General features: G+C 35.2%; 1 protein-coding gene across 2 annotated transcripts in view; it reads left to right on the forward strand.

Annotated features, from left to right (window-relative positions):
• Phtf2 (putative homeodomain transcription factor 2) overlaps positions 1–12,913 on the forward strand; it is a 103,366-nt gene extending 90,453 nt beyond the window's left edge. For both annotated transcript variants that reach the window (XM_069996342.1, XM_069996341.1), the window contains 5 exons: positions 1,526–1,612; positions 4,111–4,266; positions 5,732–5,827; positions 9,377–9,502; positions 10,507–12,913. In XM_069996342.1, the coding sequence (XP_069852443.1) occupies positions 1,526–1,612; positions 4,111–4,266; positions 5,732–5,827; positions 9,377–9,502; positions 10,507–10,527 (486 nt within the window). In that variant the 3' untranslated portion in view covers positions 10,528–12,913. The remainder of the gene's footprint in view (positions 1–1,525; positions 1,613–4,110; positions 4,267–5,731; positions 5,828–9,376; positions 9,503–10,506) is intronic.
• The last annotated feature ends 1,421 nt before the right edge of the window (positions 12,914–14,334 follow it).

Consider the following 14,334-nt stretch of genomic DNA (forward strand, 5'->3'; position numbering starts at 1 on the left):
AAATTAATTCTTCTGTGATGGGTGCCAGTGGCTCATGCCTATAATCCTAGCTACTCAGGAGGCTGAGGATCTATGTTCAAAACCAGCCTGGGCAGAAAAAGTCCATGAGACTCTTTTCTCCAATTAACCACTAGAAACCCAGAAGTGGCCCTGTGGCTCAAGTGGTAGAGCACTAACCTTGAGCTGAAGAGCTGAGTGCCCAGACCCAGAGTTTAAGTCTAAGTCCTACAACCAACCAAAAAAATTAATTGTTTTTTTATTAATTTAAATTGTTAAATTTAGCTCTTAGTTTTTATTGGGAAGTATTATAAATTAGCATAGATTTCTCTTTCCTCTGGGACACCATATTGTATAAAGATATACATATGATCTTTGTTGCTTGACATAGCAAAATTCTCTTCAGATTTCCCTCATTACCAATCCTAAGTAGGTATTACAATATTGTATATATTATTTTATTCAATAAATACTTAATTTTAACCATTTGTCATTTACTGTTAATTGGATCAATATCTCTGCCTTTAAGAGCTTACATTTTAGTAAGGAAAACATGGAAGCCCAGACATAGAAATTACCCTTGATACTTCCCTCTCTTGATTTTCAGTGTCTACTTTATCACAGATTTCTCTCCTTTCTGCTTGTAAAATGTGTCTTGAATTGTTTCCTTTTCATTTCCAATTCTAACACACTAATTGAAAGCAATTAGGATCTTCTGATTTGGTCTGTTGCAGCTGCCTTTTAACTGGTTTTCAAGCATTGACATTTCCTCTGTGATACTTTCTTCAGTTCACCACAGAGATCCCTTTAAAATGTAGATTAGATCATATAATTCTTAAAACTTTTGGAAGTTCTCCATTTCTCTTAGGATGAACAACAAAATCTTTTAAAAAAAAAAAAAAAAAAGGACTGTGATCCTTCTTACTTTATGCTCTTCTTTGTATTTTTTCTTCTGCCTGGAACACAGCTGTATGCCATCCTACCCCCACCCCATAGTTTCATATAAATATTCCTTAGGGAGCTTTTCCTATGCCCCCTCTTCTAATCTCTAAATCTAGATTAAGTCTCCCTGAGGGATGCCTCAAAGTGTCCTATGAATAACATTCCTGCATATTACTCATTGCAGCTTATCACGTACTCTCATGAGTATGAGTTTGTTGTGCCTTCTTCCCCTACTATGTCCTGAAAAGGAAAGGAATTTGTGTCTTGTTTTCTGTTATATTTGTAGCACCAAACACAGTGCTTAGTTTTGAACAAATGCTCAAGAAACAATTGTTAGATAAAGGATCATAGTATTTGACAAAAAAATTTTTTTGAAAGTCTTGCTAAGGATTCTATACAGCATAGGCATCACTTTTCAGGAAATGTTAACACTTCATAATTAATATTTATCTGTCAAGTTAGGTATGTTTTCAGCACTGTAATCTATGACCAACCTGCAGTGCTAAATCAACACCTTAATGAAAGCATAGAAATTAGTTGCTAATTAGTAAATGTATTTTAAAATGTTTTCTCTCTCCTCCCCCAGCGTCGAGGTCCTCAGAGATCAGTTGATGTCATCGTTTCATCAGCTTTCCTGTTGACAATCTCAGTTGTATTTATCTGTTGTGCTCAGGTGAGTTAACTTATTCCAGGCAGAAATTAAATTATCAGATACATAACTATTGACATAACAAGATTTCTAATAATAAGTAACTAAAGCAAAAATGTCACTTGAGCCACAACTCTACTTCAGCTTTTTGGTGATTAACTGGTGATAAGTCTCATGGGGTAGCCTGGGTAGGCTTCAAACCACAATCCTCAGATCTTAGCCTCCTGAATAGCTAGGGTTATAGGTATGAGCCACTAACACTTGGCTTTGAAATGATTTTTTTTTGTCAGTTGTAGGGCTTGAACTCAGAGCCTGAGTGCTGTCTCAGCTCTTTTGCTCAAGGCTAATGCTCTACCACTTTGAGTCACAACTCCACTTTTGGCTTTTGAGTGCTTAATTGGACGTAAGAGTCTCATGGGAACTTCAAGATCTTTAGATCTCAGCCTCCTCAGTAGCTAGGATTACAAGTTTGAGCCACCGGCACCTGGCTGAAATGGACTGTCTAAAAGTTTCTTTTTTTTTTGTTTTTCAAATGATTAAGTAAATGTATCCTTATTCATCTCTGTGCTACGAATAGTAGGCATATGCTGAAATGTTTATTGAATGAACATAAAGTAATTCTTGTCTAGAATCTATAGGATGGCCCTTTTTCAAAAAGAACTAAATATATTTTTCATGTAAATGAAAAAAGTCTCTTGGCATTAAAGAAATACAGAATAAATAGAAGATTATAGACATCAGAAGATAGATAAATTTAGTGATCTGCAAGATAGAAGGAATTACTCCAGAATCCAAGACAATAAAAAGATGGAAAGTGTGAGAAGAATATTGAGATGTAGGTGGAAACCCAACACAAATCTAATAGGAATTCTAGGAACAAGAATAGAGGTAAGCAGGGATGGTAGGGGAAAAACAAAAGAGAGGGTAATAATGCTCGATAGGAAATGTACTCATTACCTTACTCATATAATTGTAACCCCTCTGTACAGTATTTTTACGATAGAAGTATATACTAAAAAATTTTTAAATGAAAGAATAGGGATAAGCATTATTTGGAGAGATGATGACTATGATTAATTTTTCTGAATTACTAAGTTCTTTTCAGGCACAGGGACAGTTTATTAAATTTTCCTATATATTATGCTACAAAATAATTCCAACTAGGCATGGTGGTGCATGAGGCCAAGACAAGAGGATACTAAGTTCCAGGCCAGTTGAGCTAAATAGTGAGACCTTAACAAAAAATCCAAACAAAGAAAAAAATGACCCCCTACAAACCACAAGATCTGACTACAATGTCAAACTAGAAACCAATGGCAACATCAAAGAAACTTAGACATGAAAAATTGTTTAAAAGAACTTACAAATAACAAAATTTTTCAAAAGAGAAAACAGTATTGAACTATAAACTGTTTGTACACAGAAACACAAAAGAAAGTTTATTGATGCACTATCTGTAATGGGGAGGAAAATTGGCATGAACATAAATTTTTTTTTTCCAGTCATGGGGCCTGGGCTCTATCCTGAGCAATTTTTGCTTAAGGCTAGCTCTCTACTGCTTTGAGTCAAAGTGCCACTTCTGGTTTTTGAGCAGTTAATTGGAGATAAGAGTCTCACAGGGACTTTTCTGTCCAGGCTGGCTTCAAACCACAATCCTCAGATCTCAGCTTCCTGAATAGCTAGGATTACTGGCTTGAGCCACTGGTTCCTGACTAAGAACATAAATGTTAATTGATGGAGTAGTTCAATAAACTATGGTGGATTCTAAGGTATCTTTTTTTTAGTTCTAAATTCTTTTTTAAAAAATTTTATATTTTTTAAAAGATGCTATGCAGAGGAGTTACATTTACATGAGTAAAGCAATGAGTACATTTCTTGTCAAGCATTGTTACCCCTTCCCTTGGTGTTCTTATAAGAGCTAGAATGAACAGATTTACAACTAAATGTATCAGCATAAGTCTCAAATAATGTTCTGTGAGATTTTAAAAAATTGAGGCATAATACACAACATTGGGGTCATGTGATGACATACAACATTTAAAATGTAAATAAAATAATTTTATTTGAGTACTGTGGCATATGCATGGAATCCCAGCTACATGGGAAGTAGAACAAAAGGGCTAGGAGTGTAGCTCAAGAGGTAGATTCCTTGACCAGATGCCAGCAGCAGGGGGGAAAAAAGGATAAGTACCTAGCGAAATTATTAAAATCCTTTATGAAAAGATGCACAAAATATATTATTTTTGAGGTGGGGCAGAGTTTTAGGGGTCAGAGATCAGGAAATTTTTAAAGGGGTTTCTGCTGAATCTGTGATCATTTTTCAAAGTGTGAAGTAACTACAGCTAAGTATTAACATGCAACAAAATTGGTTACAAGACTCGGGGCTATTGTTTATTCTCTATACTTTCATAAGAAGTATGGAATTTTTTCAAAATATAATTCTACATTTATAAACAATTTCTTTTTAAAACACAGTTGCACACCACACTGCTGCTTACTGTTTCTTTTTTCCTCCATTTCAGCTGCTTCATGTACATGAGATCTTTCTTGATTGTCACTACAACTGGGAACTGGTCATATGGTGCATCTCACTGACACTTTTTCTCTTACGATTTGTTACACTTGGATCAGAAACAAGTAAAAAATATAGCAATACCTCAATATTACTTACTGAACAGGTGAGTCTATTGTGTTACAAATTAATTTCTATATTCTGCACACTAAGTTAAAATTGAATTTCTCTGGAACATTCTGTTTGATTAAGGTCGTTTGTGCCTATAAAGCAAGCTTAAAATTTGATTAGACATGAGACTTTCTGCCTTGACTCATATTTCAAATCTAATCTGTTTTTATATCCCATTGTCATTTCACAAAAAGGAAAAAATACTTATGGAAATGATGGATTCTCAACCATTAGTAGGACATGTTTGTTCTACAGTGATTTTAGAGCCACATTAGAATAAATATGAAATTGTGTAACTATGAATAATTTATAATCATTTTGGTAGTTTATTTTATTTTGTATGAATTTGTAAAATATGTTCCTCTCACCCTTTCATAATAATTACATAACAAATGTATTGCCAATTAACTTGTTGCATATTTTACTTAGGGATAGATTGATATTAAAGAATCTGGGCACTGTCCCTCAGCTCTTCAGCTCAAGGCTAGCGCTTTACCACTTGAGCCACAGCACCACTTCCGGCTTTTTTTTCTTTTGCTTTTGCTTATGTGGTGCTGAGGAATCGAACCCAGGGCCTCATGCATGCAAGGCAAGCGCTCTACCACTGAGCCACCTTCCCAGCCCATTATTAAAGAATCTTAAAGATTGACATTAAAAGAATATTGAAAAAATGAGCTGAAGTTAAGGAAAATGGGAAGTAACCAACATAAAGAAAGATCTCTAAGACATAGAATTGGACAGTCTGTCAGATCTTCCAATTCATTCTGAGGCTAATGGTTTCTATGTTTGTTCTTCTGTGTACCTCCTTTCCAGTGGCTTCTCCATAGACTTGCTGTCCTATAATACTGGCCTGGGATATTACTAACTTTTCAGTTCATGGTACCTAGGATATCTGGCAAATACCGCATTAATCTTGCTAGTCAATGTATGGATTAAGTTGTATCTGCCTGCTTGTGTGTGGGAAGGCAGGCTCAATTGAAGCTACCCTAGGATACTTTTTCCGCAGGCTTGGGGTAGAGCAATTTCAAAGCAGTGAATTGTGGACAGGAGAGATACTCCAAAATTGTCTCTATTACCGAGTGGATAATAGTGGAAATTGGAACTAGTGTATTACATTTTAATAATACCATCCCATTTTCTTTTTGTTTTGGTGTTTGACTACATTTGTAAAGTATTTAAGTTGCTATTGTTTTTCTTATTATAAAATAAGTTTGGAATTTGAAATGTATAGTAATATATAAAGAAAAACATTAATTATTACATATAATCTTAATATCGGGAGAACCACCATTAATATTTTGGTGGGTATCTTTCATGTGTATTTGTGGCTTAGGGTGTGGCTCATATGAGAGTGCTTATCTAAGAGGCGCAAGGCACTGTGTTCCATCCTCAGCACTACAGTTTTTAAAAATTTGTATTACATGTTATAAAATATTTTTGTTGACTCTATTTTATGAAAGATAAACCTCTACTTGAAAATGGAGAAGAAACCTAACAAAAAGGAGGAACTTACGTTAGTGAATAATGTTTTAAAACTGGCTACTAAACTACTAAAGGTAAGAATAAACTTGAAAATTGATGTAAAGTACACTGCTGGGAAATTCTTAAGCTCCATAGATCCTACTTTGTGTTTTCTTTTTTTTTTTTTTTTTTTTTTTCGATCTGGGATTTGAACTCTGGGCTTAGGCACTGTCCCTGAGACTCTTGTGCTTAAAGCTAGCCCCTACCACTTGAACCACAGGCTCAAGTAGTTTAATGGAGATAAGAGGCTCATGGACTTTCTTGCACAGGCTGGCTTTGAACTGTGATCCTCATATCTCAGCCTCCTGAGTAGAATTATAAGCGAGAGCCACCGGCACCCCGATTGTATCTACTTTTCATGACTACCCAAAATGTTTATAAATTACATTTGGGCATCTTCTTATAGTTTTAATTTATTTCTCATTCAAATAAGCTGAATAATTATTTTTGGTAATATAGATTGTTTTTCCTAATGCTGAGAGCATTGTAGAGGTTAAAATTTATGCCTTTCAGATTTATGCCTCTTGAATTACTAGGAAATTGATTTCAGTAAAGAAGATTTGATGGTACTTTAGGAATCTTTTTAGTTTATATTTCTCAGCACAACCATTTGCTTGACATGAGCTAACTTAAACAGTAATAGTACATAGTCATTATAATAAGATATATCAGTAATCATTTCATTTTAAAATAATTTTTGGTAACATCTCTCTTGGAACTCTTGTTTTTGTGGTACTTGTTTCACTCTTACCACTGTTGAGTTCTCATATCACATGACAGTAGTGGAGTGGAGTCATTTTGATAATAGTAATTTTATATATATATATATAGCGTCATGAGTCTTGAACTTTTGGCCTAGGTGCTGTCCCTCAGCTCTTCAGCTCAAGGCTAGTGCTCTACCACTTGAGCCACTTCCAGTTTTCTGAGTGGTTTATTGGAGATAAGAGTCTCACGGACTTTCCTGCCCTTGCTGGCTTTTGAACCATGTTCCTCAGTTCTTAGCCTCCTGAGTAGCTAGGATTACAGGTGTGAGCCACCAATACCCAGTGTAATAACGTATCTTAATGTCCTAGTTTTATACACACAACACACATACACACACACACACATTTTTGTTTGGTTTTGGTTTTGGTTTGTTTTGGGGCTTGAACTTGGGTCCTGGCCACTGTGTCTGAGCTCTTTTGCCCAAAGTTAGTGCTTTACCTCTTGAGCTACAGCTTTCGGTTATCTGATGGTCAATTGGAGATAAGAATCTCATGGACTTTCCTGCCTGGGCTGGCTTCGAACCATGATCCTCAGATCTCAGCTTCCTGGATTACAGGCGCCTGGCCCTAATAATATATTTATGCCACTTGTGTCATTGGTAATATTTTTCTTTCTTAAAATGAAAATTTTTATTTAAATCTCAGTTTCCATAACCAGTTGAACATATTCCTTAAGATTTTTAGAGAGTGGTATGAAATTAATTGCAACTTCAAAGTATAGTTAATTCTCCTGTCAACTAAAAAGTACACAGTGATTAGGCATTGAAAGGGTTCAAAAGAAATGGGTGGAAGGATTATAAATCAAGTAACTGTAAAATACTCACTTTTTCAAATTCCTTTAAAAATATTCTTAGAAAGCTGTGACTTTTAAATAATATGCAAAATAGGGTCTGGGAAGCTGGCTCAGTGGTAGAATGCTTGCCTTACATGCATGAGACCCTGGGTTCAATTCCTTAGTACCACATAAGCAGAAAAAGCCAGCAGTAGCGCTGTGGTAGAACACTAGGCTTCAGCTGAAGAGCTGAGGGATAGCACTCAGGCCCAGAGTTCAAGCCCCACAACTGACCAAAAAGTAATATTAATAATAATATGCAAAATAATGTAGACAAATTCCTTTTTTAAGGAAGATTTACCTAAATGCTTTATGAGAAAAAGAACTTGAATTGATAGTTTTATATTTGCTTGATACAGTGGTATTATAAATCTTCAGGGTCCAGATACTGCTAGACAGGAGGGGATCCTAGACATGAGGCTTTATGAACAGCTACAACCTCAGAATAGAGACAAGTATAAAAATAACTAAAATACAAAGCACAGATGTTATCCTTTTTGAGCATACATAGTCTCCTTATCCAAAACTTGGACCTTAATATAGATTGTACTTCTCTGTTAAAGTATCTTCTAATTTATCCCCTTTTCTCTGTCAGCATTGCCCTGTGTGAGACCCTTGTCTCTCCCTTGAGATTTTGGTGCACAGAACTTTTAAGATATTTCTGCTTCAGATATCACTCTTATCTCTCGTGTTACATTGCTAACTCAGTGTTCCTTTTCCCACGTACTTCAGGGTTGTTCTTCTCTTGTGTAAATTCTTTACTGTCAGTCTGTGACCATAACCTTCCAGAGAGTACCCTTATTTAACAAGCCAAGCCAGCTTTATGAGTTAATATATTTCTTTCTTTTCATTTAGGCCATAACAGTGCTGAGCAGCCTATAGCAACTCAAATGTATTCTCATTCTTAACTATTCTTCCTCACCCTCTTAAGTTTCAGGAACACCTTCCTCCGATACCAGATTTTTGCATATATCTCACTGTATGAATTGTTTTGAATTCTTTGTATACATTCTGAATTGTGACTTCAAACAGGCTAGATTTTAGCATCTAAGAGCCTGGCATATACAAAAGACCTTTGAATGTTTTTGAATCAGTCCATTTGTGTATTTGTAAATGAATTGACCCAAGAGGAATGTTTACTATATGTTAATATTATAAAATTAGACTAATTGTATCTCTAAGTCCACAGAAACCATTCTATTTCAGTTTTTCTTCCAGCTCTTATGCCAAAAAATAACTCCAGCTACTAGACTAATATTTACTTATAAACATTGGCTTGGGACAGCAATTGTAGTTATGAATTTAGTTAGTTATTTTTAGTCACTTTTTTTTTTTTTTGTGGTCATGGGGCTTGAACTCTAGGCCTGGGCGCTGTCCCCAAGCTCTTCAGCTCAAGGCTAGCACTCTACCACTTGAGCCACAGTGACACTTCTGGCCTTTTCTGTTTATGTGGTGCTGAGGAATTGAACCCAGGGCCTCATGCAAGTGAGGCAAGCAATCTACCACTGAGCCACCTTCCCAGCCCCTAAAGTCACTTTCTCTAGCCAGGCACCAGTGGCTCACACTTATAATCCAAGTTTACAGGAGGTCAGTAGCTAAGGATTGTGGTTCAAAGCCAGCCTAGGCAAGAAAGTACATGTGACTCTTATCTCCATGAAACTACAAAAGAAAGCCAGAAGTAGAGCTATGGCTTAAGTGGTGGAGACTATCCTTGAGCAAAAAAGCTTAAGGGAAAGCACCAAGCCCCGACTGAGTTCAGGCGCCAAGATCAGCACCCCTCCTGCCAAAGAAATGACTTTCTCAAAAAAAAAAAAAAACACCCCAAACCATAAAACTACTATTAAAGTTATTTCAAGTCTATTTTTTAAAAAAATCTATGATTTGTAACTTTTGGAACAGTGCCTTTAAATCCATACTATATATTGCCTTTATTTAGTTTAAATGATAATTCAGAGTCAGAGTCTAACGGTTTCTTTCTCTTCTGTTAGGAATTGGACAGTCCCTTTAGACTGTATGGGCTTACAATGAATCCATTGCTTTATAACATCACCCAGGTTGTCATCCTGTCAGCTGTTTCTGGTGTTATCAGTGACTTGCTTGGATTTAATTTAAAGGTCAGTGCTAAAATTCTTTTAGTCTTTGAGAATTCTGTTGCATTTCTGTGACACTGGTTTTTCTATATCACTCTGAAATCTCACATGACAGTAATAGAGTCATTTTGATAAGAATGCATACAATTATTTAAAAACATGGCTTAGTGTTAGAGTGCTTGCCTAGCATGCATGAAGCCCTGGGTTTGAATCCTTAGTACCACATCAACAGAAAAAGCTGCAAATGGCACTGTAGCTGAAGTGGTAGAGTGCTAGCCTTGAGCACAAAACCTCAGGGACAGTGGCAGGCCCTGAGTTCAAGCCTCAGGATTGGCAAAAAAATAAAAAAAAAACCAAAAAAAACCCACCAATTATTTAAAAACTATTCTAGTATATTAGTAAGGTGGATACTAGTAAACTAAAATTTTACATTTAATTTCAATGAATGATATATGGCTTCTAGTACTATAGTACTACTAATTTGAAATGGAATTTGGCATATATAGGATTCTTATATATGACAGAAGGAAGTGTTTGTTTTTCCTCATATAATTTCAGCATAGCTTTTTTTGCTGTTTCTTTTTTTTGTATTTTTTTTGTAAAAATGCTGTACAGAGGGGTTACAGTTACATGAGTAAGGTAATGAGTACATTTCCTCTTGAGCATTGTTGCCTCCTCCTTTGTTTTGATGATAATAAAGAATACAATTTGTTGGAATTGTATTATTTACCTATATAATGCTACATACATCCTCAAATGTGTGCACAGCTAACTACTAGTAAACTGGTAAGCTGTGTAGAACCAGCATATTAAACAAATACTATATGGATAAAAGAAAACAAAAGAAATCTGATTTTCATCTTTTTTGTTTGTTTAGAGAAGATTGTTATTTTTTAATAACAGGATAAAAGAGTTAAAATATCAGAACTGTGAAATAAATTTAGACCAGAAGTAGCATTTAGTAGAATTTGAGTTAACCATATTAAAGATGGCTCTAGTGGTTATTACTTCTGCTATTTTTTTTCTAGCTATGGAAGATTAAATCATGACAATTCAGAGAAGAGAGTAGCCTCTTTCAGAGTATGAGTTCTGACTAAGCTGCCTGAAAGCAGTCACCATCTCCTCACTTCAGAGGTCTCCACTGGGAAATTGAAGTGTTTACATCAGACTGTCGTGTGCAATTCTTATATTTATTTTACTTGTTCACTATTTTTTTACATTTATTTTAGTGTTATATTTTTTTAAGCATTGATGTTCTTATTTGTTGAAAGGGTGATAAAACTGATACCCCAATACTTGAGATCCTGGTAATTGCTTGTAATTAACAGAATAAGAAATTATGAAAATAGAAGCCATTGCTAAGCACTATTTCTCCATCAATGCCGTGAACTTGCCTTACTTGAGAAAAATAACTTTAAAATATTGCATTGGACTCAACAAAACACATACAGCATTTTCTTCAGTATGTCAAGATTTAGTCAGGGTTTCTCTTGAAATATTGTAGAACAATGCCAGGATCTAAACTTACTAAGCTACAGTTTAAGCACCCTTCAGTGTTAATACATACGGTATTATGTAATAGGTCAACAAGTGCTCTTTGATGATAAAACTCTTAATGGAGCAATAATTGTAAATGGTTACCATACTGTAAAATATTTTGATAAAATAAATTAGTAATAATTATATTTATTTGAAACACTGGGCTGTTTGCACAGCTCCAACTGTGCATGCTCAAAATGTGCACTTTTAAAAATTGTTACTTTTAATGCATATCTTTCTATGGGATATGTTATAGTGTACTAGGGCATGATATGGTATCCTTTTGAGTGAGATATATTCTCATCTCACAAGTGAAGTGCCTATTGCTATTACTAAAGTACGTTATGTTTACTCAAGCAAAATAATTTTCTCCATGGTACACTATAGTGTATGCTATTCATACTACACTTAAATAAACAATTTAAGTATAAGATTAAGAATGAATAAAATATTTATCTGAGTTTAAAATTACATCCAACTTTTCAGAAGAGACAGCTTCAGCATCCAAATTCTGCGCTCTAAACTTAATCTGGTGCAACCTCCTGTCCAACCATTTCCTGCCCTTCTCCCTGCCTCTCCCACCCCCCACCCCCACCCCAAGTATATAAGGGCTATTTTAACCTGGAAACTGCTCTCCCCTTCAGTAATTTGCCAAGTGTCCAATGAGAATTTGTCATGTTGGCATGTTAGGTAAATGGGGAAAATACGATGGTATGTTATATTAGGCCTTGATTTTAAGTTGTTATGTTTGTACAATCAAGAGTATTTTAAGAATTACATGAAACATAAAATGTTCTGTGACTTTTTTTTAACTGAGCATCTGGTTTCTAAAGCAAAGAATTTATTTGAAAATAATCTAGAATTTTGGTGCAGAGTCATGTTGAATATCCTCACATTTTTGCCATGTTTTAAGTAATTTAAAAAATTAATTGTAAATATTTTATTTGATTGGTGCAGTTCTAATTCCCAAATCATAATCTTAAATCAGGAATGTGTGGAGAATAGAGCCATTGTCCTATCACTTTGCTCTTACCATTCCTTTGACCAGCCTCGATTCAACCTTGTTGTATAGTGTTTTTTCTTTGTATAAACAACAGAAGGCATTTTGTTTTATTTGCCTGTGTTCTAATATGTTTAATAATGACCAAAGTGCATTCTGAGTATTTTCAAGGAATGTATTACTGGAGCTTTAAGAACATACTTAGTTTCTCATGTGAAATATTAGGCTTTGTCTGATATGTACCTTCTTCCTCTATTGTCCAATATTGAGGTTGTTTTTAGGAGTTATATTTTATAAACTTTTTCAAAATAAGGTACATACCTATACAGAACTTAACATTTTGCACAGAATATATTAAATCTATTTTGAGAAAAAAAAGTATGGTATGAGTTCTGTTAGGGATAAGAGATGAAATTATTGTATCACACACACACACACACACACACACACACACACACACACACACACAACTTCAGAATGGAAATATTTTTAAGAAAAGTAGCTGAGTATACTGATTTAGGACAATGCTTGCATTAGGTTGAAGTTCAGTTTAACTTAGAATTGGGAGTTGATTTTTTAAGTACCTCTCAACAACTTAATAGTATGTTGAATTATGTCATTAATGTTGGCAGCAGTAGATAGTAAATGGAAGAAGTTGTCATGTTAAGCAGTCTCATAGTATTAACAGCACTGTTTCAAGGTAGAATATTGACATTGCTGCCTTTCAGATTACCATGAATGTAAAAAGTTGCAATTGTAACATATCACATCATATAGAAAAGGCAGTTCAAGGACTGAATGGGGCAGATGTCGTGTGTTAACTGTTGTTCTTTGCCACATGTGTTGTATTTGGAAGTTTGAACAGCAAGTTTAAAATAAAACATACTATGACTGACTGCTGTGTTGTTTATAAGTCCTATATATTTCTGTGGTTATTCTGTGTTTACTGTATCATAAACCTTAGTTATACCCTTTAGATTTGAGAGGAGTGAAAATAAGTTTTAACAATTTCCAAATACTTCAGATGTTATTATGATTCTCAGAATGCTAAAGAATAACAATACATAAACAGACGTTGCATCACCAACATATTTCTACATTGCTAATGTTTGCTTGCTTGTTTGTTTTTGTACAAATTCATTGCCAAAGGAATAGACATGCTTTTATTTTTAAGAATTTTAAAATAATTTTTATTTACTTAAATATAAAGGGAGTACTTACGGGTGTTGGTTTGGTTTGGTTTGGTTTTGTCAGTCATGGGGCTTGAATTCAGGGACTGAATGCTGTCTCTGAGGTCTTTCACTGAAGACTTGCACTCTACCACTTTGAACCACAGTGCCGCTTCCGATTTTCTGGTGGTTAATTGGAAATGAGAGTCTCACGGACTTTCCTACTGGGACTGGCTTTGAACCATGATCCTCAGATCTCAGCCTCCTAAGTAGCTAGGATTATAGGCATGAGCCACCAGTATCTGGTATCACTTACCCTTTTCATCAAATTTAATCCAACAATTTTGCTGCTTGAGTTCAGCATGAGAGATCATGGCTGATGGTAGGATGTCTAGGCATTCTAATATTTGATTGGCCCAGGTGTCCTTAGGGCTTAAGTTAACCAGGAAATATTCAAGTGCATTTTCAATCTTACTTTAAGCCTAGAAATGAATCTGTTAATGAATCTCTGCTTCAAAAAGAGAACAATATAAGTGGTGTCACTTTTGTTTGCCATATTGCTTAAAACACTAAATTCCCAATCTTTTTTTTTTTTTCCTGCCATTCTACATAAAGAACACCACATGCACAAATGCTAAACAGTATCATTGAATACTGACAGTGCTTACTTTCTGAGGAATTTAGGAGACAATTCAGGATAAGGGAACCCAAAGTGTTTTGCTTACTTACCTAGCCCTTACTAAAACACTAATGAGACCATGTTTTCCAGCAGACAAACTAGGACTGTGTATGACTTATCTCGATTCTGACACACTGTCTACTTGGAGATAGCATCTGATCCCACAGAGTGAGAGTTCAATCTCACAGACTGTCTTTGCTTTAGATGCCAGTTGCACCAAGTTGTGCTGGGTTCTGACTGACAAGCTTTAAGTTGGAATTCTAATACTTTCTTTGGATTTATGTCACTTACTAGAGAAGCTCCTAGAATTCAGGGAGGCGCTAAGTTTACCAGTGTCCTGGAAAGCATATTTTTAAGGACACCAATGATAAAAGAGGTACCTAGGACAAGGGACAGGAGAAAGAACACTAAGTTTCCATTCATCCATCCTCCAGGAACCGTCACCTTTACCACAACCTGGAAATCCCTG

Source organism: Dipodomys merriami, unplaced genomic scaffold, assembly GCF_024711535.1.
Source record: "Dipodomys merriami isolate MVZ:Mamm:240054 unplaced genomic scaffold, mDipMer1.0.p SCAF_5, whole genome shotgun sequence".
Classification (NCBI taxonomy): Eukaryota; Metazoa; Chordata; class Mammalia; order Rodentia; family Heteromyidae; genus Dipodomys; species Dipodomys merriami.